Below are 23,486 nucleotides of genomic sequence, written 5' to 3' on the forward strand. Positions count from 1 at the left end.
TTCACACGCAGTAAGTGATCGCCACATTCTACTGGCCACTGCATAATACCAAATGAGGCCTAACTGAATGGACAGGAAAGTGCGTGCTAACGTAATCCTGTACAAAACAAAACAAAAATGACAGCGCGCGGTCCTCAGTTGCTGAGACGCGCGGTCTTTGGAGTTTTTGTTGTTTATCAAGCGCCTTTCGGCGCACACTAATTTTGCATGCGCGCAAAAGAGGTTTTTGATGCGCGCGTTGTAACAACTCGGACCATTACTGCGAGTAGCCAGAACACGAAGCGCTAGTTTATACAGGCCGCTCCCATAGGACAACACTGTACAATCAGAGGGACAACCATTATAACTCACCCCGCCGTCAAAGCGAAGCCGAGTTATCCCCGAGTCCGAGTTTAGCCTGACCCCGTTCGGGTAAGTTCTGAGACTGAACCTTTTTGGTTAATATTTCGCATTTTCGTCGTTACCCATCGAATATCTTGTAATAACATCGTTATCCTGCACATTTCCTAAGCATACGTTCACATTTGGGAGCGAAATTTGACAACTTTTGCAGGCGTACCAGAACTTTGTTTGGGCTTTAACCCCCAAGTACTTTGCAGTTTCTGAGACTTGTAGACGCTCTCCATGAATGAAGTATGGAAAGGAGGTTCTGGATGATGCTCTTTTATTATCTTGTGAAGTTGTGATGATCTTGCTTTAATTTATTCAGTAAACAAACTAAAATTAGTAAGAATAGGTACGACTGGTACCTCAGGGATCACAAGCATGAAATTGATGTATTTATTTATCCACTTTAATGTTCGATGAGAGGACAGTCTAAATAGTATCCAGTAACTATCAGCAATATAGAGCTCGTCTGTCTTGGTGCAGTTAATCCACCAAATGCTAATATTAAATAATGCCAATAACAGTTGCATGTATTTACAGGGCAGGGGGTTGGGTAACTGCGACCATAGCCTGAACGCGAAGCGAAACACGAAACAGCTCATATAACTGCATGTGTACAGCAGAGGAGCTCAATAGGGTTAGGGCTGGGACGAAGTTGTACTAGTTAACTACATTACCAAAGCCCATAGTTTGATGATGTATCATTGTTGATAACAAAGCCATGATATGATCTCGTCTTAGCTATTAATGAGAACTTCCCATTTGCCCTTTGGCTTTGCCAAAACTTGAATTAAATAAGAGTTTTACAGAGAATTAGATTGTGATGATTTGTAAGAATTACCAAGATATGAGGGTATCCATTATATAAAAGTAAGGGTGGAAAGCTAGGGATCCTCTAGTCCACTCGTTTGGCATGATCACATGTTTGAAAACTGCTTTTAGACACTCTTTCTTGTAGCACTGACATCTAAAAAAAAAAAAAAGGCCAAAGTTCAACCGTGTGCAATATAGGTTTCTACATGTAGCAGGCGGTCAAATTTTGGACGGCGTTATGGTCGAATCATGGGCGGCTTGCATTATCATATGACTCTGCTTTCATTTAGCATTTAACTGAATTGCAAAGTTTGTGGCACTAGTAGTTTGTGTTGATGTATTGATTGATGAGTTATTGTATATTATTAACCATGTCACTGTATGACAAAAGAAGATCTGATGAACTAATGTTTGTGAAATCTTCCTGTGTGCTTTGATCAATCAGTTGTCTGAACCTGCTAGTTGAACTGTTTGCTGACTGAAGATGTCTGCCAAGTTTGCCGAACACGCCGTTGTGCCCGACGTCATTGACCAGGCACCTGCTGCTGTCGCTGAGGTCAGCTGGTCGAGTGGGGTCAAGTGTGAGCTTGGAAACGTTCTCACTCCAACAGCAGTAAGTAATGAAGTTAAACTCAAACAGCCATACCACCAAATTCATCTCTAAATTTTCCCAAAATTACACCTTTGTGCAATGTCCTAGAAGGCATGTGGGCTCATAGTTGTAGAACCGGTTTTTATAATTTTTTTTAGCACTGTCTGGAGGAACTATTTAGCTGTCACAAAGAATGCAGATCTAATCTTTGTCGTGGGCTGAATGAAACTCGTTGAAAAAAAAGGCATTTTTCCCAGTACAGTTGAACCTCTCTTATCCAGCCTCCCTTTATCCGGATCTCTCTATTATACGGACGCAATCTCGCCGTGATCTTTTTTTTTTAATTTTTATAATTACGGGAGGAAAGGGGGATTCCCAACTCCTTGAGAACTCCTACACAAACACATATGAATTACATATTACTTCCAACATTATTAACATACATTACATCAAATTTCCTTCCAAATTGCTTACCTTCAGACATTTTAACATCCCCAAACATTCCCAAATCATCGCAAGAACATGGACAGATTATGCGCTCGCGTCCTCTCATATCGCATTGCCACATATAGGTCCATACACAGCCGTCGATATGACTAGATAGACATGCATTGTTTTGAGTCATTGGCTGAGCAACGAATGATATTGAACACTCAAAAATTGCTCACACACAGTACACACACAAAGAGAGAGAGGGAGACCATCTAACAATGGCGACCTACAGTCGACTTTGCCGAGCCGTGATGATCGAATTTTGAAGCGTACTGCGTAGTTTCGTCGACTCGTACTGTTTATTTTCAAGATCTACTTGATACATTTCTTGATAATTATTTAGGTAAATCATCCCAAGAATTTATAAAAGAATATGATTTCATTCTTGCAAACACGAACCTCTATTTTGGGGTCTGTTACTGAGTGTAACAATGAAAAGGTTGCAGTATACACATTACTACATGTGGTACTACAATGGGCTACATCAGTGCATGTGTATGTATATGTACATGTATAAAGCATTGAGTCTCCCGTATCCGGCCAAATCCCTTATCCGGATGAGCCGCGGTCCCGACTTGTCCGGATACGAGAGGTTCAACTGCATCATGTTTTGCGCCACAAAATTTCTTCCTACGGTTCACCTACAGTCCTCACTATTCAGATCAAACTGTTTAAGAGTGCAGTCTTTAATACTGCCTCAGAAATCATAGAATCATTTTCATCCAATGGATATCAGGTTTCTAGCACCTTCCCTGACAGAAGGGCACTAAGGCTGATTGCCCATGAAGCTTATGGCCAATTTAAATTCTAGTGTTACGTTAATTTAGTGGTTCAAATATGCATCAATGTGATCCCTACCTTCTACAAAAGCTGGTAATTTGGAACCTATTTAGTGGAGGTATGCAGAGATGCCAACTATCACTTTTTTGTAATATTTTTTACTGCCTCTTGGCAAAAATACTGCAGGTTTCGTGGAAAATACTTTTATCCTGGAATTGCATACACTGTAGCTACACATGTCTATTTCAGGGAAAGTGAAATACTGTTTTAAAAAAAGAATACTCCTTTTCAGCCCTGCTAATGCTGTTAACAAGGTTAAAATCCCTGGGGAGGAGACCGACAGATCATATCTTCCTCTAACCTAGAACTGATTGTATTCTCCAACTGGATTTTCAGCTTGAGTAATTCTAGGCTTTTGCCAAGGCCCTCTCGCAGAGTGGTGGCGGGCTAATGGAGGCGAATGAAGGGCAAGTCCAAGATAAGGTCCCCTCAGAAGGCAGAATTTCATCTTTGCTCAATATTGACATGCTTGGTATCATTTTGAAGCTTATGAGTTGAAGTTTTGATTTCCGTGGAAGAAAAAATGATATTATGTAAATTTATGCAAATTTCAAGGGCTTCATTTACATAAATGTGAAACACAGTGTTACGTATGGGACATTTATAAAAATTCATATTAATTCAAAGGAAAGCAAATGATATTTGATTAATATGTGGACATAAGAAGTTCATCACATAGTTTAACTTGGTATGACAATTTAGGGATTATGCAAATGATTATGCAAATTAGCTCGTGTCCTATCATGAGATGTCCCATACGTAACAAAATGAGGTCATTTTTTTAGGTTTTCTCTGAAATTGCTAAGGTTATTTTAATGCCCTTTTGGAAAGTTCTAATTTATTGTTTAGAGAAATTAAATACCAGAGAAAAAAGAAAAAAAAGTAAAAGAAATATTTTTTATTAGGCATTGAAATAATGTTACGTATGGGACAAATGCGTTACGTATGGGACATCCTCATACATATTGCATGTGAATGCATGTAGCTAGCTGGGAAGGTCTCTCAGTACACAAATGGTCAATCATCCTGAAGAAAACATCCCAACATTGCAGCTACTTTTTTGAGTTATAGACACTTGAAACAATACATGAACTTGACTGAACAATTTTCAGAAAGGGGGAGGGGGAAATGGCAAAATACACAATGAAAAATCAGCATCAAAGGGATGGTATAGTTTTTTTTTGTAGAAATGGGGATTCAGTTTTCAACATTTAAAGAGATGATTGGAAACCAATTATTGAATTACTTAAGAGCTTAAAATCCTAAGACTAGAGGAATTCAAAGTTTATGTGATGGAGATCCAATTTGAAATGGTTGTGATATAGTATAGAAAAAAAAAGTAAAATGATTTTTTTTTTTTTAATTGCAAGTGATGCACAAATTTTCCGTATTCAGTTTTCAGTAGTAGCCACACAACAAACTTCATGGGTATACATATACTGAGGTGTGACTCGAATCAATGACCTGACTGCTAGACAGACATCATATATCCACTCGATCACTGGGGTTCCACGCAGCAGGTATTGCTTATTCATTAAACTAATAATATCTCTTGTGTCAAGTTGTTTTTTATTGAAACTAAACGGCAAACTGCCCTTCATCAATGGAAGTAAACACTTTAAACTATTCAATTTTTCAGTAGTAACTATCCTGATAGAAATAGGGCATACATACTCAGGTTGGTCATAAAAAATATAGAATATGATTGAATGTGATTATGATGGTAAATATCTGGGGAATATTGTTCCCTTGTCAATCTGGATCAGTATTTAAGTAATTTCAACTGATTCCACCTCAATAATTATGCAAAAATTTGTTTATGGGTATTTTGCAAAATTGTTTTGCAAAATACCCATAAACATGGTTCTTCACACACTAAACGAATGGGGGACAAAGGGCATGCATACCCAGGTTGGTCATAAAAATATAAAAATATGATTGAATATAATTATGATGGTGAATATTTGGGGAATATTGTTTCCTTGACAATTTGAATCAGTATTTGAGTAGTTTCTACTGATTTTACTTCAATAATTATGCAAAATACCCATAAACATGGTTCTTCACACACTAAATGAATGGGGGACAAACTGTCCCATACGTAACACGTCATGTCTGTCTTTAATTAGAACCTGTAATTAGAGCTTTTTGCCTAATGACATGAAACTTACATGTGATAATCTTGAGTGTTGTGACTTTCATCACAGTGAGTTACAAGTTGTAGAATGATATACTTTCAGAGAGTTTTGAGGTTGAAAAAAATGTTCAAAAAAACAAAATTTTTCTGGTCCCATACGTAACAGCACATATTTTCTCTTCTAGAATATAATTGTCCGGGTCGTTTTTCTCAATTTTTTACATGATTATACTTCTTCTAGATATCAATCACCATGATGAAGTTCAATATGATCAAAGGCCATTAACACTATTTTTCAGGTCATAAAAGTCTCTGAATGTCCCATACGTAACGTGCGCGTTATCTTGGACTTGCCCTGAAGCAAGCCCGGCCAAGCAGTACAGCACGATGGGCATTTGAGATCCGATTTGCATCCTTATGTTATAGCCATCACTCAGTGAGAGGGCCTTGTCGAAAGGCTAGAGTAGTTCCTGCTCCGCTTTCACCCTTTCACAGTCCTCCACTCCTTTCAGCTCTTTCTCGATCTCTCTCTTCCTTTGCTCACATACACATTTTGCCTCCATGAACTTTTGTAATTCACTTCCTTTGAGAACCCAATGATTCACAGACACGCATGAGCTTCTCGAACGCTATCTTAAATTCTCATGTAGTTACTCTGCTCACATAAAGAGCAGAAGGACAGACTTGTCGAAAAGAGTGGACTCCCAAGTCTAGGTAGAGTGGAATCAGGAGAGCAGGACAGCAGGATTCCTTGAGATGCTAACAAAGGTCAGAGGTCACTGACACAATGTGACCCTGAACTTCTGCTATGAAGGAGTGTTTTTTTCTTTTTTCTTTTTCTTTTTTGATTGAGCAGCTCTGCTATGTATTCATTTCCGAACATGTCTAGTGTGTGTTTGTTTGTTGCATGCATTGTCGGTACGTACTACAGTAAAGCACAATATTTTTGCAGCATGAAATTTTCGCAAATTGGAGCTGCCGACCTTTTTCGCTGCATGAAATTTTTGTGAGTTGCCTCTAGCATTTGATACGTATAGTGTAGACAAGAACTTTCACATGCATTTTAATTTTGCGAATCTTGGCTCTCGCAAAATTAAAATGCACGCGAACATTCCTCGTTTTACAGTTTGTGAAGTTTCTTTTCCTGGACCACGTCATTCCTGTATCTCCCTACTGTGCCATTCAATTTCCAATGATATTGGAATATTAGTTTCCAATTATTGCCAGTAATTATGGCATATGCTTTAGTGAGGAGTCCAGGCTGACAATACCAGAAACCTCCAGAGTACTGACAGTCTCTTACTTATGTGCAATGTTTTGTCATGCCATGATTCCTTACCAGGTCAAAGATGTGCCGACAGTGACCTGGCCAGCTGAAGATGGCGCTTTCTACACTGTCATCATGACGGATCCCGACGCTCCCAGTCGGCAGAATCCCAAAGCCCGGGAGTGGAGGCACTGGCTGGTGGTCAATGTTCGGGGAAACGACATCAGCAAGGGCCTCCTGGTGGCGCCCTATGTTGGTTCGGGTCCTCCGAAGGACACAGGTAAATATATGCAAGTTCCCTAGTGGTCCATTTTTCTTGCGTAAAAATTATAACAATGGCCAGGCCTTACATGGTGCTGTACAAACCGATGTAGGAGAAAATACACATGTTTTGACTGCTATGCATATAGGTACCAACTTTAACCAGAAGTAGGACCAATTGCAAATCATGGCAAGACAAGATGATGGTAACATCAGCCCTTCTGTGTTCGCTCACCAAGAACTGCAGAAAGTGTGGGAGATTGTAAGTTGGTAGCGGCCACCTCCAGATATATCTTTGGTCTCCAGACATGATACCTGCATGGTAATCTTGTAGCAGAGAATGAACTTCAGACTGGACGCAACATGACATTCAATCAACTCTTTATTGGTAAAATGTAAAGCTGATGTACACATTATTTCGTAGCCAACACAATGGAAAGAGTGTAATTTTAACTTCATGACATTCTTAGGTATGGCAAACAACATTATCATGCTTTGAAGAAAGATACATTGAGGCACCCACTGAAAAGCATACTTTTTAAAAGTCAATCCCTCACTACTGTGCTGAATCCACAACCATGGCATAGCATGCAAAGGAGAAAGTAAATATGTCCATCAATGCAACTGAATGGAGCTGTAGCACTCAAGAGAATATTTGATTTTTATCTAATGATGACACCATGTTTGCACAGTGTTCTGCCATTTTAAACACCTATCAAGGGTGTGGGGAATGTTAGTGGCTCAACCCTTCAGTTCTTCTGCTGGAGGGTACAGCTGTAGGCACATCTTTTTCCTTCATGCCATCTGCTCTTACTGTGTTTTATTTTGATAATGATCTTTTCTATCTATTTGTTCTTGTGTGTTTTCTTATTGTCAATGTTTGTGGCAGGGTTGCATCGCTACTGCTTCCTGGTCTACAAGCAGCCAGGTGAGATCCAGTACCAGGACCCGATCCTGAAGAGGGACTTCAATGGCCGCGCCTCCACCAAGGCCCGGGATGTGGCCGCAAAGTACAACCTGGGTGACCCCGTCGCCGGCAACTTCTTCCAGGCTGAATGGGACGACTATGTTCCCCAGCTCATGAAAGAGCTCTCAAGTTAAAGATTAAGTGTGAATCAGATTCTCCAGTTTTGGAAAGTTTCAGATTATGACCCAAGTGAGTAGTCATTAATGCACATAATGGGATTATGAGCCAGATGTATTTGATGCATATAATTATTACCTGGGATGTCATAACTAAGAGATGCTTTTAAAGGTTTATGTTCAGATGTCAGTGTACACTCTTAAACTGAATGCCCACTGGGCGACTTGAGCCTGTGAGCTGGTGCGAGCTGTATGGGGCGCCAAGTGTTGCATGGCCTATTTTGTTACGAAATCAGTCATTTCATTGATGAAATGTTCATTTCATGGCGAAATGACTGATTTCGTAACAAAATAGGCCATGTGACACTTGGCACCCCATACAGCTCGCACCAGCTTGGAGGCTCATAACAGGTCGCACAGTGGCCATTCGGCTTTAAAAATACTGTTTGTCTCTCTAATGAGTTGAATTAGAAATGAAAGATAAATTATGTGTTTGAGATTTAGATATTGGCTGTCCTACAAAGAGGTCTGAACTATTATGAATAATGTCAAAATTTGTGAAGGATATTGGTTCATGGGGCAGATTGCTCTTTATTTGTCATCTGAAACTCCGCCCAAGTTGAGTGCCATTATTATATTTTCTGGAATTTTCAATGTTTGGCATTCTGATACTTGATATTTGGCATATATGTTAGCATGTTTTAAATAAAGAGTATCATTGTAACTAAGCTCGCTCATTTCATTCATTCAAATTGAAGATTTAAAAAAAGAGGAAGAAATAACTGCCTAGGTGATTGGACAGTGCACAAGATTATTGTATTTGTATATAGAAGGTTGCCTTCTTTTATTAGCATTATTTTTATACATTATGCGGCAATCACCTTTTATGTGTACCTTGACGGTTCTGTTTATAAACTGAAATGAAAGCACATGTGATTAAAGGTCTTCAGTAGCCAAAGAAGCAGTTTTTAATGTTGTTAGCATATACGATACGTATTTCTTTGAGCATGTGCGTGTGTACATGTGTGTGTGTGGTCCAACTGTCTCAAAGGAATCAGTCTGTCGGTAGAAATCACACAAGCCGGCTTTGTACCACCAAGGAGGTTCAAGAGAATGGAGTCACATCCATCTTATTACCTTAGCTAGATGTTCGAAGCTGCCACTCGAAAATATTTGAAGCATGTTCCAAACAGGATCTGCCTCGCAGATAGGAAGACAATTGACTCGTGTCTCATTGCATAATCACCAGCCACTTTCTAAGGAAGATATGTCTTTGTGATGTTAATTACTTTTTGCTATCCCTTCTTATAAACGGTAGGTGGTACAGACACGAGGATGCTCGAATAAAAATTGCACAAAAAATGATGAAATAAAGATGAAAATTGCTCGACTGGGCATACCTGGGCAGTAATCTCATATATCTGTCAATAAAGAATTGTACTTGTATAATGTATTCCATATTAGCTTTATTTGAAGAAATTAAGCGGAAAAGTGATAAAACCGGCTTACCAGGATGGTACAGTTTTCAACATTTTCACATGATACAGCTCTGATTTACACTTTTGCACAGATTTCTGGACGGGATTGACTTTTGTTTTACTGCTTTATCATTAAGTAAAATTTCATTTTATGTAATGAATAAATAAGCAAAATGTAGCCAACATTATTTTAACGTTCAAAATGAATCTTCAGATTGCTCAGCAAGATGGCAGCGTCGAACATCGATCACCAAAGGCACAAATGCACCTGTGGAATTCTTTTGTACATCAATAGAAATCTGACAACTGTTTGAATAATTACAACCAGTTGGAACTCCAACTCTTAAACATCCTTGGTACCACACTGTTTAGTTAAATCCTAAATGGACTGCAAAGCAGCATTGACTTTGATACAATGTACTAAACAAAGGAAAACTAGGTTTTATATATAATTTGAAAAATTCCGCCACCCATCTGTCCACTGATCATTCAGATGTAGTTTCCTCTGTCTGTCTGTTTGTCAATATATCCTAGTGATCACCTTTCAGCTTGTCTTTCCATAGATTTGTACGTTTTGTATGTCTATCATCTCTGATAACAAGTTACACATATCAGATCAGGTCTTAAGTGGATGACACTAGACAGACATCAGTCATCATAATTATTTATTTCCTTTGTTAAAGAGGGATCCTCACGAAACAAAAGTACAAATGTTATACTTTCCTAGATGAATATGAAGAAAAATGATATCTGATGAAACAAATATACTCTTCTGGAATTTTACGATTGGCAAAAAAGCGATGTCTTCTTATTGCCTCATTTTCACCCCCCCCCCCCCCCCCCAATGCACACCTCAAAATTAAAAGTCTTCTAGAAGGTGTAAAAAGAGACTTGGGGTTACTTTGATTGCTCTTTTACAGTTTATAAACCTCTCATAAGTTGAGATTTGTGGGTTAACCTAATGTTGATGTCCATTTAATGGCGCTTTTTTTTTTTTTGGGGGGGGGGTACCCAAAATGTCCACCTACTAGTAATAGCACGTGTAGGGATATGTATATGTATATATATATATATATATATATATATATATATATATATACACACACATATATATATATATATATATATATACATATACATATACATATACATATATATATATATATATATATATACATATATATATATATATATACATGTATATACACGCAAATATATTATACCATATACAGTATGTGCACCAACAAACATATCGTTATATGATATATTTTGGTGTTCTCCCGCGTGCAAAGGACCATTTGCGTTTGAAATCAACAGTGCTTATCACACGTTCAATCGAATTACAGGCGTATGACTTGCGTGTCTGTTTTCTACAAAGATTCTTCACTGAATGACAGCGTACCGCAAGTGTCTTAATAATAGGCACTTTGAGTCTAATTAGGTGACAATTGGATGTCTCGTGAGGGATTTTGTATTCATTTGATATACTAATTAGGCCGGGCCACAGTACATTTACCCCTTTTCATACGACGGATTTCACCGTATGATGACTGAGCCATGTAATATCTAGCTGTCGACGTACTATAACACGCCCCCCCCCCCCCCAAAAAAAAAAAAAATAATAATAATAATAATAATAATAAAAAAATGAATAAAATAGAATGAAATAAAATAAAATAACGCAGAATCAAATCAAAGGCGAGGGGGTGGGGGGAGGCTTCGAATGCCCATTGCGACATCCATGGAGGGATAAGTGAAAGGACGCAATTTGCGATCACGAAATACCCAGAAGACTGCGGAAGGACAGCATGAAAATCTAGAAAGTGAATGAATATTGTTATCGTATTCCGTAGAGGTTTTTGTAGACAGTAGGCAGCATTATCTATTTTAATTGGACCTTTTTCTATTCTAAGGTGGCACAGCACGGACTTGGTCAACAACAAAGGAGGTTATTTGAATTCATGAGATTTTTCGTCGATTTGTTTGCATTGCAACTGATTAACAAATTGCAGTATACATCGACGTAAATATTATTTACGTGGATGTAGGGCAATTTGTTAAGCAGTTGCATTAAAGGACGTCTTCCCTATAGACTTCCCCCATGAGTGATTATCAGAATGACCCTCGTGCACATCGTATAATGTCACTTAAGAGAAGATCGGACACGTTAAAGGATTAAAAGATAGATTCAAGCGTTCATCTCTTTTTTTTCTATATTGTAATATAATTTTCTGGCTTCTGTTTGTAATTTTCTGTACACTGTATTATATTTTTGTAAGTAAGTTTCGTCAACAGATTAGTTTTGAGGGAACCACAGATACACGCAATCTCTTTACTTTCCAGTGGCTCCCTTCATTTTCGCAGAATTTGCACTGTGACGAGTTTGCCCAGTACAAATATCTCTGCTTGTTGTCAATCATTACCTTTATCTGTACTGACGTACATTGTATATTCAAATCACCGTGGTGTTTTTATTTTGTATCGTGTATGGAAAAAAAGACGATGAAATCAAATTGAGTAAAATCGAATCTTAAGAGTGAAAACAATAACAACAACAACAACAACAACAACAAAAAATCAACCTGTGTGTCGCAAACAATTACCACTGTCTCTTGCAGGACTGACACTCGACCCATTGCATAAGACTCGATGTACACCATCCGGGCCAAAAAGAGGCGTCGTCATCTTGAAGAAAACATTTGCAAACCAAGCCAAGGACTTGATATGGAAAGAAATGATAGATCCGTGCCATCAAAATGTATATTGAGCTCTCTCGATGTCTTTTGGTCTGTACATAACCGAATCAATAAGTACTTTATGAAAATATGCGTCAAATGTTTTTAAACATTAAACCCTTCATCAATACGTCAAAAATGTATCAAAAACGCTTGCAAAAAAAGGGACATCTGATGCTATTGTGTTTAAGTGCAGGCAGTATAACAATGAGTGAAAAGGCACATAACTGTATCTATTCCTGAGCTTAAGTCTTACAGAAGGATGGTGTCACAGCTCGATATGGATAAAGATAATTTGGAGGATTTTCTTTTTTTTTTTTTTTTTTGAAGTGGGGGTTAATAGGGTGGAGGACAAAATAAGAAAAATATATATATATATATGATGCAAATTTTTTCACGAAGTTTGTAGTGATTTTTTTTTTAATGTACGGACGAAAGTCATCAAAAGACATCAACATACATTTTAATTGCAGGGACTTCTTAAAGAGAGCGATGAAAATGCTCTCTGTAAGGTTGCGTTTAAATAATTACACAAAAAGTAACCACTTTTTAACCAATTCTTGGAAATGCAGACATGAAAGCTTTATTCATCATCACTAATAAAGTCTTATTACGTGTATCACCGTCGTTTATCATTTTCTGCATCATTATTATTGTTATTATCTTTATTGTTATAATTATAGTTGTAGGCCTATATTGCTCCGTGGTTATCATAAACAGACATATTGCCCAACTGGTTATGAATTTCAGTTTAGACAATTTTGCCCCATTCCTTGTGCCAATTCTACGCTCTGTTAGGTAAACTTTGAAATTATCCCTCAAAATAGAGCCAAAATATATAATGGTAATCAATTTTTCTTGTCATATCTTTAAAGTTTTATTTTAGGATGATCCCTCAAGATACAACCAAAATTTTCACTGGTAATATTTCTTATTTTCTCACTACAAATGTATTACTTTTAATTGACAAATGAATTTTACCCAACATTGAAAGAGGACTCGGTGAGAGAAACACACATATATATCATAACACACGCGCATATACATATGAAAACGATAGAAAGAGGGCTCCAAACGCCTGCTTATGTACAAATATTACTGGTATACCCAGGGAATATTTACAGAGCGAAAGATCTCGTAACCGTGACAATGTTGAAAGAAAAAAATTAGATAAGAATTTTCTCGTCAATATTGCACAAAACATGTCATATACAACAACAAAGCTTTCACAGCATGATTGTCATGCCGATCATATAGCGTACCAAATGTGTATTTTAATGGTGCTTCCCTGCAATATCGATAAAATATTCGCTTTGGTATATAATCCATCTTAGAAGCACTATAAATTAAAATGATCCAAAACGGTTTGTGAGCGACATTTTCGTATCGTGATCAGAATTTAAGAATACTTATAATTATTGTAATGATGACGATAATTATGATTCTTTTAAACATAATATTGGAACAATAATGATTTTGCATGTTATATCCGCAACTTCATATAATGCAAAGCTGAATTTTATGTTCAATTTTAATTTGATAGCTAGATAAATATTTAACAATAGGATAACAGTTTCATCAAAATCGACCATGAAATAAGAAACACAAACAGTAAACGCTCACTGTCACATGATTGATTATGCAAAAGAGGCGGGAGGATAAAGCTATACCTCACAGGTATATACTATTGACTTGTACCTTATGATCAAGAAGGTATTAGTCTCGCCAAGTAAACATCCTTGATTATATCTTCACATGAATTTTTGTTTTGAACTAAATACTTATACTTATTTGCATGTAAATTATGTATATATATATATATATATATATATATGATATATATGTGTATATATATATATACATGTATATACTTATATCTGTATATCCCACGCCTCAAACCGTAATAACATTATGGTAACTCAGCAATCACAAAGATACACGTGGTACTAGAAGATACTGCACTACTTCAAGACGAACTTTAAGGAGAAGTAAAAACGAGGGCTGCTGTTATATAGATATTTTCTCTTTGTACTGCAATGGAGACATCATCGACACTTAATCGTTTATCGAGATTTTACATTCTAATACATATATTGTGCATGAATATTAAAACTTTGTATGAGGCCTTTTCTCAGACCTGCCAACATTGCGTCGTTTATAATGTTTTGTTTAATGTCTAATGACTGTTCACATAGAGCATGTTGAAACTATTGCATATAGTGATAACATCATTTAATGTATACCACCCAGAATGAAACTGACGTTCTTTAAGAATGAAATATACATACATATAGGGCTCCATCGAATTTCCAAAAAGGTTCTCTTTTGGTGGCCCAGTTGGACAGTTAAAATTTGAAATAAATTTATATATTTGCTTTTATTTCGGGCCACCATGCAGAGAAAGACAGTGTTGAGCCCGGATGTATGTGTACATTATGTAATATATATATATATATATATATATATATATATATATATATATATATATCATATTCATTTAATCTATTTATTTATATATTTGATATGTGTTAGCTATATAGCACGCACCTAATTTCGTAAAAGCGTGACTCACAAAAGATGATCTTATCAACGTATAGAATGAATGAAAATGAAAGTAATCTTTGAGCTGCATTGCTTACTTATACGTTAATTATTTCAAAGACCTCCCTGCAACATTATTATACATAATTATGCTGCAGTTAGGTAGTATCTTTGCTAATATTTTTAGAAACAAATCAGCGAGATTGATATATTGATATTATTCTTCCTACTTTTTAAACAGATATCATATGAACTTGGGTAGACACAATCATGATGCATATTGTCTATATATTAGTCATGTATGATCAATTGTTATATTATCATCATTTATGTTATTAAAACACTTGCTCACTGCATTTAAAATTCCTGATTAAGACTCTTAACCGTTCAATCTAAATATATGTGAAAGTATAAGTGTTTCAGTTTCATCAACATCTAACCATGTAAGAGAAAACAAAAATCATTAAGACTCAAGTGATGTGATGAATATATAAATATGCAAAATCACCATCCACTTGATTTGTATTGTGTTGATTCATAATGGTCGATTGTTCAAGTACATATCTTAGGGCCTGTTTTTTTAATTTATTTTCCTGTATGTTTGTTTGTTTGTTTGTTTTTGTTTGTTTGTTTGTTTGTTTGTTTGTTTGCTCGCTTTTCTTTTTTCCTTACCCCATGAGAGACTATGACTCCTTCATAAATACCGGTGTCTTTGAAGCTTCCTTGCTTCCGGTGAATAGGGCCTTAATGGCATTTCGAAACTGGCGGTGTTGAATGGTATAGATGATGGGATTTGCACAGGAGTTGCAGAAGGCAAGGACTACAAGTGCCCTGTCAAACGGACCGTACAGAAAGGATGGGCCGAGGAGACCCAGATTGAAGGCCAGATAGGCCGACTGGTTGGGGGCCCAGCAGATGATGAACGTGGCGTTGATGATGAAGAGAAGCTTGATGACTCTCTTCTTGGCGAGGATAAGACGGAAGGATGGCTGAGATTTCATCTTTTGCAGCGTCTCCCCCTGGAAACGCTTGGCCTCGACGTGGAGCTGGTAGGCGGTCAGACCCTGCGTAGTGAGCATGACGACGATCGGAATGACAAGGACCAGGAAGAACGACACGATGCCAAGCACTTCGCCGCCGTTGGCCGTAGGAAAGATGATGACGCACCGGTGGGCGTCCGCGTCCACGTGGAAAATGAAGAAGGCGAAGCTGTTCATGATGACAGCAAGGAGCCACACGATCAGAATGTAGGTCACCGTCAGCTGTCTGGAGAAAAGGGTCTTGAACCGGAACGGGTAGGCTACGGCTACGAAACGCTCCACAGAAATCAGGGTTAAAGTGAATACAGACGCGCTGACGGAAATCCACATGAAACGAGCAGTGTACATCACCTTGCAGTAGAGCTCACCCAGCCACGTAGAGGGTATGTTGATGACATCCGGAACGGGGACCAAGAAGAGAGAGGTCAGGAAATCGGCTACCGCCAGCGACCCTATGAGCTTGTCGGTCGAGTTCCGCTTCGCCTTCCTCTGGAAAACAACCAGCATGACGAGACCGTTGCCGAAGAAGCCTATGAATGCCGAGGCAAGCTGGAGTATAGACCACCACATGAAGGCGACTGGCTGCCATTGCCAATAATCTATCGAATCCGATTCCTCCAGAGGCATCGTAAAAGTGGAAGACTCGGTGTAGTTGCCATCTTCCGCGACGAGATAATCGACATCAGTAGCAACCGCTTCATTGGTGCTCGTGAGGAACGTTGTGCCGATGTCGATGTCGAACTCGGTAACTTCTGTCATGCATTGTTGGAGTAAGAGACAGGCGATGAACAACCCCGCAAGGTTCATCCTCGATCTGCAATTCAGCGCCATGTATACGTTTTCCAACGAAGTGAGAATTCTAGATAAGGTATTGGAAGACAGGTAAAACAATATCAATTTACCATAGACTGAGCTTTGAGGGATAACAAGCGATTGGAATGCTACTGCTTAGTTGTTATGGCTTCTTATGATTTGCAGCAATTACTCATAGTTTCATGATAATGACTAATTTCACTTATATCGTGAATCATAGCGTTCAGCAAACACAAAGTGTATCATGTCAATATGCGCTCAAGATAGGTAAGAGAAAAATGCAAGATCATTATCACAGTACCCAGTGTCACGTTTACTTAAACTGCACAGAAATGCGTTCTCAAAGCAGATTTGAATTTATGAATGTTGGGAATTGTCAGATAGAAGCATCACATAAAACTTATCGTTCTCCATTTAACTTTATTTTTCTGTTTAAGAAAAATAAATCTTTGCTTTCTGATTGAAAATTCTCTTCTAGTGAGTGAATTTGAAGTAGTGCTCTCGAACAATACCGAGCAAAGCAAATAAAACCATTTAATTGCTTGTAGAGATATCTTAAACTGTATATAAATTTGGACTGGAATAAAGTGTGATATGCTTCTTAAAACTAGTGAATTTTGTTCATGTTTTTTAATTTTGAATAAAAACTCTTGCAGCATGCTGAGTTTTGCATAGCCTGTGATATCTATATCTGTTTGACCAGCAATCCACAGAATCCATTACAAAAATCAGCATAGCACATGAAGAAAGCAAAACTCAATCGTTCTGCTGTGTGTTTGATATCAACGATTTTTTTTTGTGGACATTTACTTATTTCTTGTAGTAAAAATGAGGTAGAAAGGCATTTTGTCATTCAGAAAAAATAGATTAATTTCTACAATGCTTTGCTGCTTGAATTGAAGGAACGTCTAAATCAAGATACTATTATGGATTTTACTAACCAAAAACTCAAGGAGAAGCAGAGATAGTAAATAATTCTGTTTTTGGCACTATTAGTATTGAACGAGTCCATTGAATATCGACTAATTCTCTGTCGCTTTGATACAAGGTACAACATGTGAGATTCTATCCATGACTTCAGAGCTTGTTTAAACTATTACTTGGGCATCATCCCCATAAAATTTCTTCTTCGTTTTCTAGGAATGATTTTACAAGCACTTGCCCTTTCTGAAGTATACGAGTAATACACTTTGGGACACTTAAATCGCAAATGCCTGACAGGAATATTAAATAGAATTTATGAAGATTAAATGTTTACCAGAAAATCCGATTATCAAAAAAAAAAATGAATGTATTATAAAAATGACAACTTAACATTTGACTCGGCGCTTCTAAAACCATCCATAAATATTGTGATGCAAAATCATTCGTAATCAGTCTGGAATTTATTGACTCAATGAAATGGTAACTTGATGACATCCAAAGCACGAGAAGGATATTCATTCCTACAATATCATTATATTATTCATGATAAAAAGAAATGTAAACGTATATGTATGCTAATCATATGCATAAATCTAACTATTAAAACTCATTCTTAGAAAACATGTTTTTCTCGAAAATGAAATAGATATTCAAAATTGATATACTCTACCTCTCTTCGGTGCCTTCAGCGGCTCTGCTCCTGACGAATAAGCACTCCTGGCCTTTGACGCACTTTGATCCGGAACTGTCTCGGCTGCAAAGAAAAGATGGTTCAAGATGCTTCGACGAAGACGCGCATGCGAATTTGAGTGGGTTTCAGAGATGGAGGAGAGTCTTTATAGAACGATCATCTGTAAAGTTTTTGTAGTATTTCAATCGCCGTCCTTTCTGGTGCATTCTTCAGCCATTTCCGCCGGTACCGTGAGGGCGCTATTTTTTTAGGGGGGGGGGGGGGGGAAGGGGTGGCGTTGACCTAGGACTGGATATGCTTTGTCCGGTTGACGCACATGCACAGACACGATGCTTTTATTTTTCTTCCAAATGATTCTCCCAGAAAGAATCACCGACCAGCAAAATGTGAAGAACAAAAGGGGATATAGTTAGCGAGAGTGATCATTAACCTCGTCAACCCGTTCGCTCTTCCCCCATTTCGTCATCATGAGTCAATCCTGCTAATGATGCCCTCCGGACCATACCCCCCCCCCCCCCCCCTTCTCCTCATATGGCACTTTCCACTCCATCTTGATATCTCTCCGTACTTTCATCCTTCAATTCTTTCCATTCTCATCTTCTTCCCTTTTCCTTCTGTCATTCTTTGCAATTGCTTCTCTTTCCCTTCTTCACTGTTTTGTAACATAAGCACTTCATGGCTGATCTCTGCAGCGTTGTACATCATTCTTTCTTTTAGTTGTATACATAATAATTATTGTGTGTCCATAGCAGGATCATGTGGGCTCGTAATTGTCTGTTTGCTTAAGTATGTTTGTGTGTGTGTATGTGTGTGTGCGTGTGCGCAAGATCCATCTCAAGGTTAGTGGTTGTTCTTCCTTGCCTCTGCCAGCTAAGTAATGAAATGGGGAGGGTGTATGGAACGACAGACAATAGAACCTGGAGCGAAATTGTTAGGTATTGAAGAAAAGACCTCCATCAGGACCTCATAATTATTACTCTATGATACACCTACTAATGCCCACCATCCCAATCCCTTTACTTGCGTGCTGCCAAGGCGTTTCTCTGTTGTCGTCGATTGTTGTTGTTGCTTTTACGACATTTTGACACTACCCTGTATCAATGGAAACACATGTTGTTGTTTGTTTGTTTTTTTCAAAATAAATTCTTCTTTTACAAATTAGGAGGCATAGAGAACATCCGCAGAACATCGCAGGCATCATGAAGATAAGGTACTTTGATATTGATTATTTTATGTCATAAGTTTACCAGGTTGGGATATCATTCTAGTCATGCTAGTCAAGCTCTGCTTACGAAGGTGTTTCTGCACGTCTAAATTTTATACAACATGTATATTAATTTCTCTCTCAAAACTTACTATTCGAAGTGTTCCCTTTGGTATAATAGTGTGCCTTGAATATTGCATTGCTTTATATTTTCCCCTTTGTTTGTTTTCCTCTTTTCGATTGAACTCCTTAACGTACATCGATGCGTAGAACAGTGAATACAATTTATGACATTAAATTAAATTCTCTTACTGTATTGAAAAGGGAATGAAAAAAAAAATCGATGGAACTGAACACTATCTCTAAGACTTCACAAGTTTTACTCTTCATTGGGATAAAGATAGTTATCCTATAAATAGATTTCATGTTATTTTTTTAAAGTTGTTTTGTGCTAAACATACTTTCTCGGGGACTCGACCTTCACCAAGTGACGTCATCAACAGATCCCAAGGCTGCCACGTCGACACGGGTGCTCTATAATATGCCGACAGACTTTCTGATATTCCAACTGTCACGTCATTTGAAAGAATGGTATGATAATGTAAATAGGTGAGAATTCAACTTTTAACTTTTTGAAACCACTTTATGAAATGTTAAAAGTCATTTAATTCTATTAAAGAGGAATTCAAATTTCATTGGATGAAAATTGTTTTTGAAATGACTGAGATATTAAAAAACAAAGGGAAACACAATGATTCTAATATTATGTCTGTCTCACCTTTTATCAGGACTGCTTTGTTTTGGATATCTCAGCCATTTCAAAGAGATATCAGGACTGCTTTGTTTTGGATATCTCGGCCATTTCAAAGAGGTTTCTCATTATCTAAAAAAAAAAAAAAAATCATCATAAAAAAAGTTGTAAACCTCAATCCCCATGTCAACCGAAACTGTACTATGTCTGTAATATCGATATTTTCATACAATACGCAGTGGGGACCACAATCCTTATGTAAGGGCAGCAATAAAATCAAGGAAAGCATGCACGCGTACATTTGATATCCATTATAATTTTGTTGGTGGGTATTTTTTGGTCTTCATTTTTTCCTCTTTTTCTTTGCTATGTAGTTTCTAATGTCAGAAAGACTGCATTAGTGTTTTTTTATGAGTAAGGCAACAGCAAAATAGAGAGTTATAACCAATATTCAAGATTTCCTTATTCACATGTTTATAAATTTAACGAGAGTGATTAAACTGGATTTGGTGATGGATCGTCCAAGACATTCGCTCAATTCTTATTACCATTATAATTTTTCTTTTTTTTTTTTGGGGGGGGGGGGGGCGATGGGGTGTCCCACTGATGCATTTCCATAGATAGACAAAACCTCATCAGAAAATAAAACCAGCTCAACGGTGTCCGGAATGGCGTTGAATTCAGATTCCATTTATCAATGCTGGGAAGACAGTCCTATGGTATCCAAGTGAGATGATCAAAACGCTTTGCGCTAATGACTAAAATTTCCTTCGGCGATGCACGACTTCATAGTCCACTGCAACACTGCATTCTAGCTGTATACAGCTCTTCTTTTTTTTTTCACCCCCTCAAAAGAAAAAAAAAAGTTTTATATTCATCTCATTTCTTCTCTCCTTGTGTGTGTGTGTGTGTGTGCGCGCGCGCGCGCCGCGTTTTCAGTCGTTGTAACAGGCAAAGAAGAGCTACTTTAAGCGTACTCCGCTTTTTAGCCTCAAGGCCAATGGACGATACTCTTATACATTTATGTCCAATGTTATAAAATAAAACGACATGTTCACCATAGGTGGACTGAAGAAAACGTTCCCACGTAGTAATTATAATTCTACAATAACAAGAATGAATCATTCTTTGATGCATTTCTATTGCTCTATCTATGTTTTGCTTCTTCTTCTCTTCTTTAGTAAAGGCCGTTGCTTCTGCAGAAATTTGACGAACATAGATCACAGTCACAAGCGTCTCATTGCCATCGGTTTTTGTTGTTGTTGTTGCTGTTGTTTTTGTTTGATTTGATGACCACTAAAGTCTGCCATCAATTTATTTCTTTATTATACAAAATGTTGCATAGACATTATTATCATTGAAATAAATGAGCTCAATTCGGATCATGATGTATCGTGGTGATTAGCAAAAGATTACTGAAAAAAAAAAACAATGACGCGCCTGAGATCAAGTTATCAAGACAATGGATTAAACTCGGCGAAATACAGCATATTCCCACTTGTGTAATGACGGTATACTTTCATTCTTCTGGGACAACACCCAAAAACTTATCGGCATCAAAAAGCATTGCGCATTGTTTGGCAACATGCATGGGAGAAAAGAGGTGAATATACTTCCATGGTAATTAGCGCGTCTCTCGCGAAACACTTGAGATCGCTCATCAGAGACGAATAGTCTTCATAGATTATTTCCCTGTCCACTGTTTACTGTGTCTCCACGAGTAAGTTTTTCCCGTATTGTCTGTGTCAACAATAGTGCCCTGATCTCTTTTGCGGTTCATTAGAGTCTAAGTCGAAAACGAATAGTCAGCCAAGAGGGAATAATGCTCCGAAGGCATAACTTCTGAAAAGAAACAGTCCATTGGGAACCAATTACTTAGTAAATCATCTCCAAACGAAGTTAGTTTCGTGAAGAGAGAGAGAGATGACGGATGAGTTTTACCTAATTGAAATGCTGTAGTGAATCTTTATTTTTCCTATTTTGCATTTTCCTTGGATCCTTCTTTTTACTTTGTTCCTATAATCAATATTCCCTGAGACATCGCTGTCGTAAGTAACGTTAGTTCAGCAGCCAAACCAGCTTTTTTCTTCTTCTCCTCCTCCTCCCCTCCTTCTTCTTCTATAATTTTTCTCTGCCTGTTCGCTATACTTCCTTATATCTTCTGCTTATCTTTATAATTTTTCCTTGCTCTTCCTCTCCGTCTTCATCATCTTCTTCTTCTTCTCCTCATTATCATCATTATTCTACTGTTTCTTTTGACCTCTGCCTCTTCGCTTTAATGCTCCATCTTCTGCTTTTCTTTATTGTTTTTCAATTTCCTTTTTCTCCTCCTCCATCTTTTTTTTCTTGTCCTTATACAACTATTGCAGACACAACTGCTATTTCTAACTCTTCCTGTATCCGCTTCCTTCTTTGGTTGTCTTCCCTTCCTCTACTCCTTCAACTACGTACCTTGTTCTTTCTACATATTTTTTTCTTCTTTACCATCATCTCCGAGAGTTTCAAATTACTTCACAGGTTCACCTTGGTCAACGCCCGCATCACCATCATCATAATATTATTTTTCTTTCTTTCTTTTTCCTCTCTTGTTCTTCCATAATCTCTCTTTATCTTCTTTCATTCTTCTTCCTCTTCTTCAACGTGTTTCTTTCTTTCTTCTCCTTGTTTATAGATTCTTCTGCTTGTGTTTTTTCTCTCCAAAGTCTTCTTCATATACTCCTCTCTTTTTTTTTCTTTACTTTCCGCCTCCTCATTGTGAGACCTTCATCGATCGTGATATCTTTTCTTATGATGATACCTATACAGTCATATGGATTATGTACTATAAACCGTAACAAAAACAAAATGTACGCTATGTCGTATACCTGACGTCCTTATACTCACTCGCGTGAGAAGATGAATTGTCAAAGGTGACGATGAAGCTACTGAGATTGCTAACTACTTCTGAGGAGTGGTCTCTGCATGACGTCCTTCATCTCGGAAATGGCTTGCACGAATGCAACCTCGTTATCAAAGCACTCCGCCTCGGAGGACGTTGAGAAATGATATACCAAAATGGTATCTACATTTGAATACAACGAAAGATCATTATACACAATGAGTATATGATAACCAAAAGATCTCTACTGTAACAGTTGAATAATCGATAACTGTATCACCTTGTATCGCGTATTTAATTTCATTCATGAAAGTAGAGAAATGATTGAATTTGAAATGAATTGTGAAGGATTTCTAGTCTTCATTTTTCCCCTCTGTATAATGTTTCAAGTGATGCATTGTTTTCCTGCTTTGTATTCAATAAGGGGATCCTTTATGTATAAGGGGATTAAGGGGGAATCATTATCACTCCATCAGTCCATCAGCTTGTATTTGGAACCATTTCAGTCTCATCTCATAGAAATCGAGAAACAGCCGCATTGTGATATATAAATGTACGA

General features: G+C 37.5%; 2 protein-coding genes across 2 annotated transcripts; one reads left to right on the forward strand and one right to left on the reverse strand.

Annotated features, from left to right (window-relative positions):
* Positions 1 to 1,662: 1,662 nt before the first annotated feature.
* LOC139742165 (protein D2-like) lies at positions 1,663 to 8,123 on the forward strand. Its single transcript, XM_071652737.1, has 3 exons — positions 1,663 to 1,813; positions 6,604 to 6,808; positions 7,679 to 8,123. Exons 1-3 carry the CDS (start codon positions 1,685 to 1,687, stop codon positions 7,888 to 7,890), a joined length of 546 nt encoding a protein of 181 aa, XP_071508838.1. The 5' UTR covers positions 1,663 to 1,684; the 3' UTR covers positions 7,891 to 8,123.
* A 7,186-nt stretch (positions 8,124 to 15,309) lies between these two features.
* Positions 15,310 to 16,497, reverse strand: LOC139742141 (trace amine-associated receptor 9-like). The gene has a single exon (XM_071652708.1). It carries the CDS (start codon positions 16,495 to 16,497, stop codon positions 15,310 to 15,312), a length of 1,188 nt encoding a protein of 395 aa, XP_071508809.1.
* Positions 16,498 to 23,486: the final 6,989 nt, after the last annotated feature.

This window comes from Diadema antillarum, unplaced genomic scaffold (assembly GCF_040938485.1).
Source record: "Diadema antillarum isolate AM-2024a unplaced genomic scaffold, OU_Dant_1.0 seq00000981_RagTag, whole genome shotgun sequence".
Taxonomy (NCBI): domain Eukaryota; kingdom Metazoa; phylum Echinodermata; class Echinoidea; order Diadematoida; family Diadematidae; genus Diadema; species Diadema antillarum.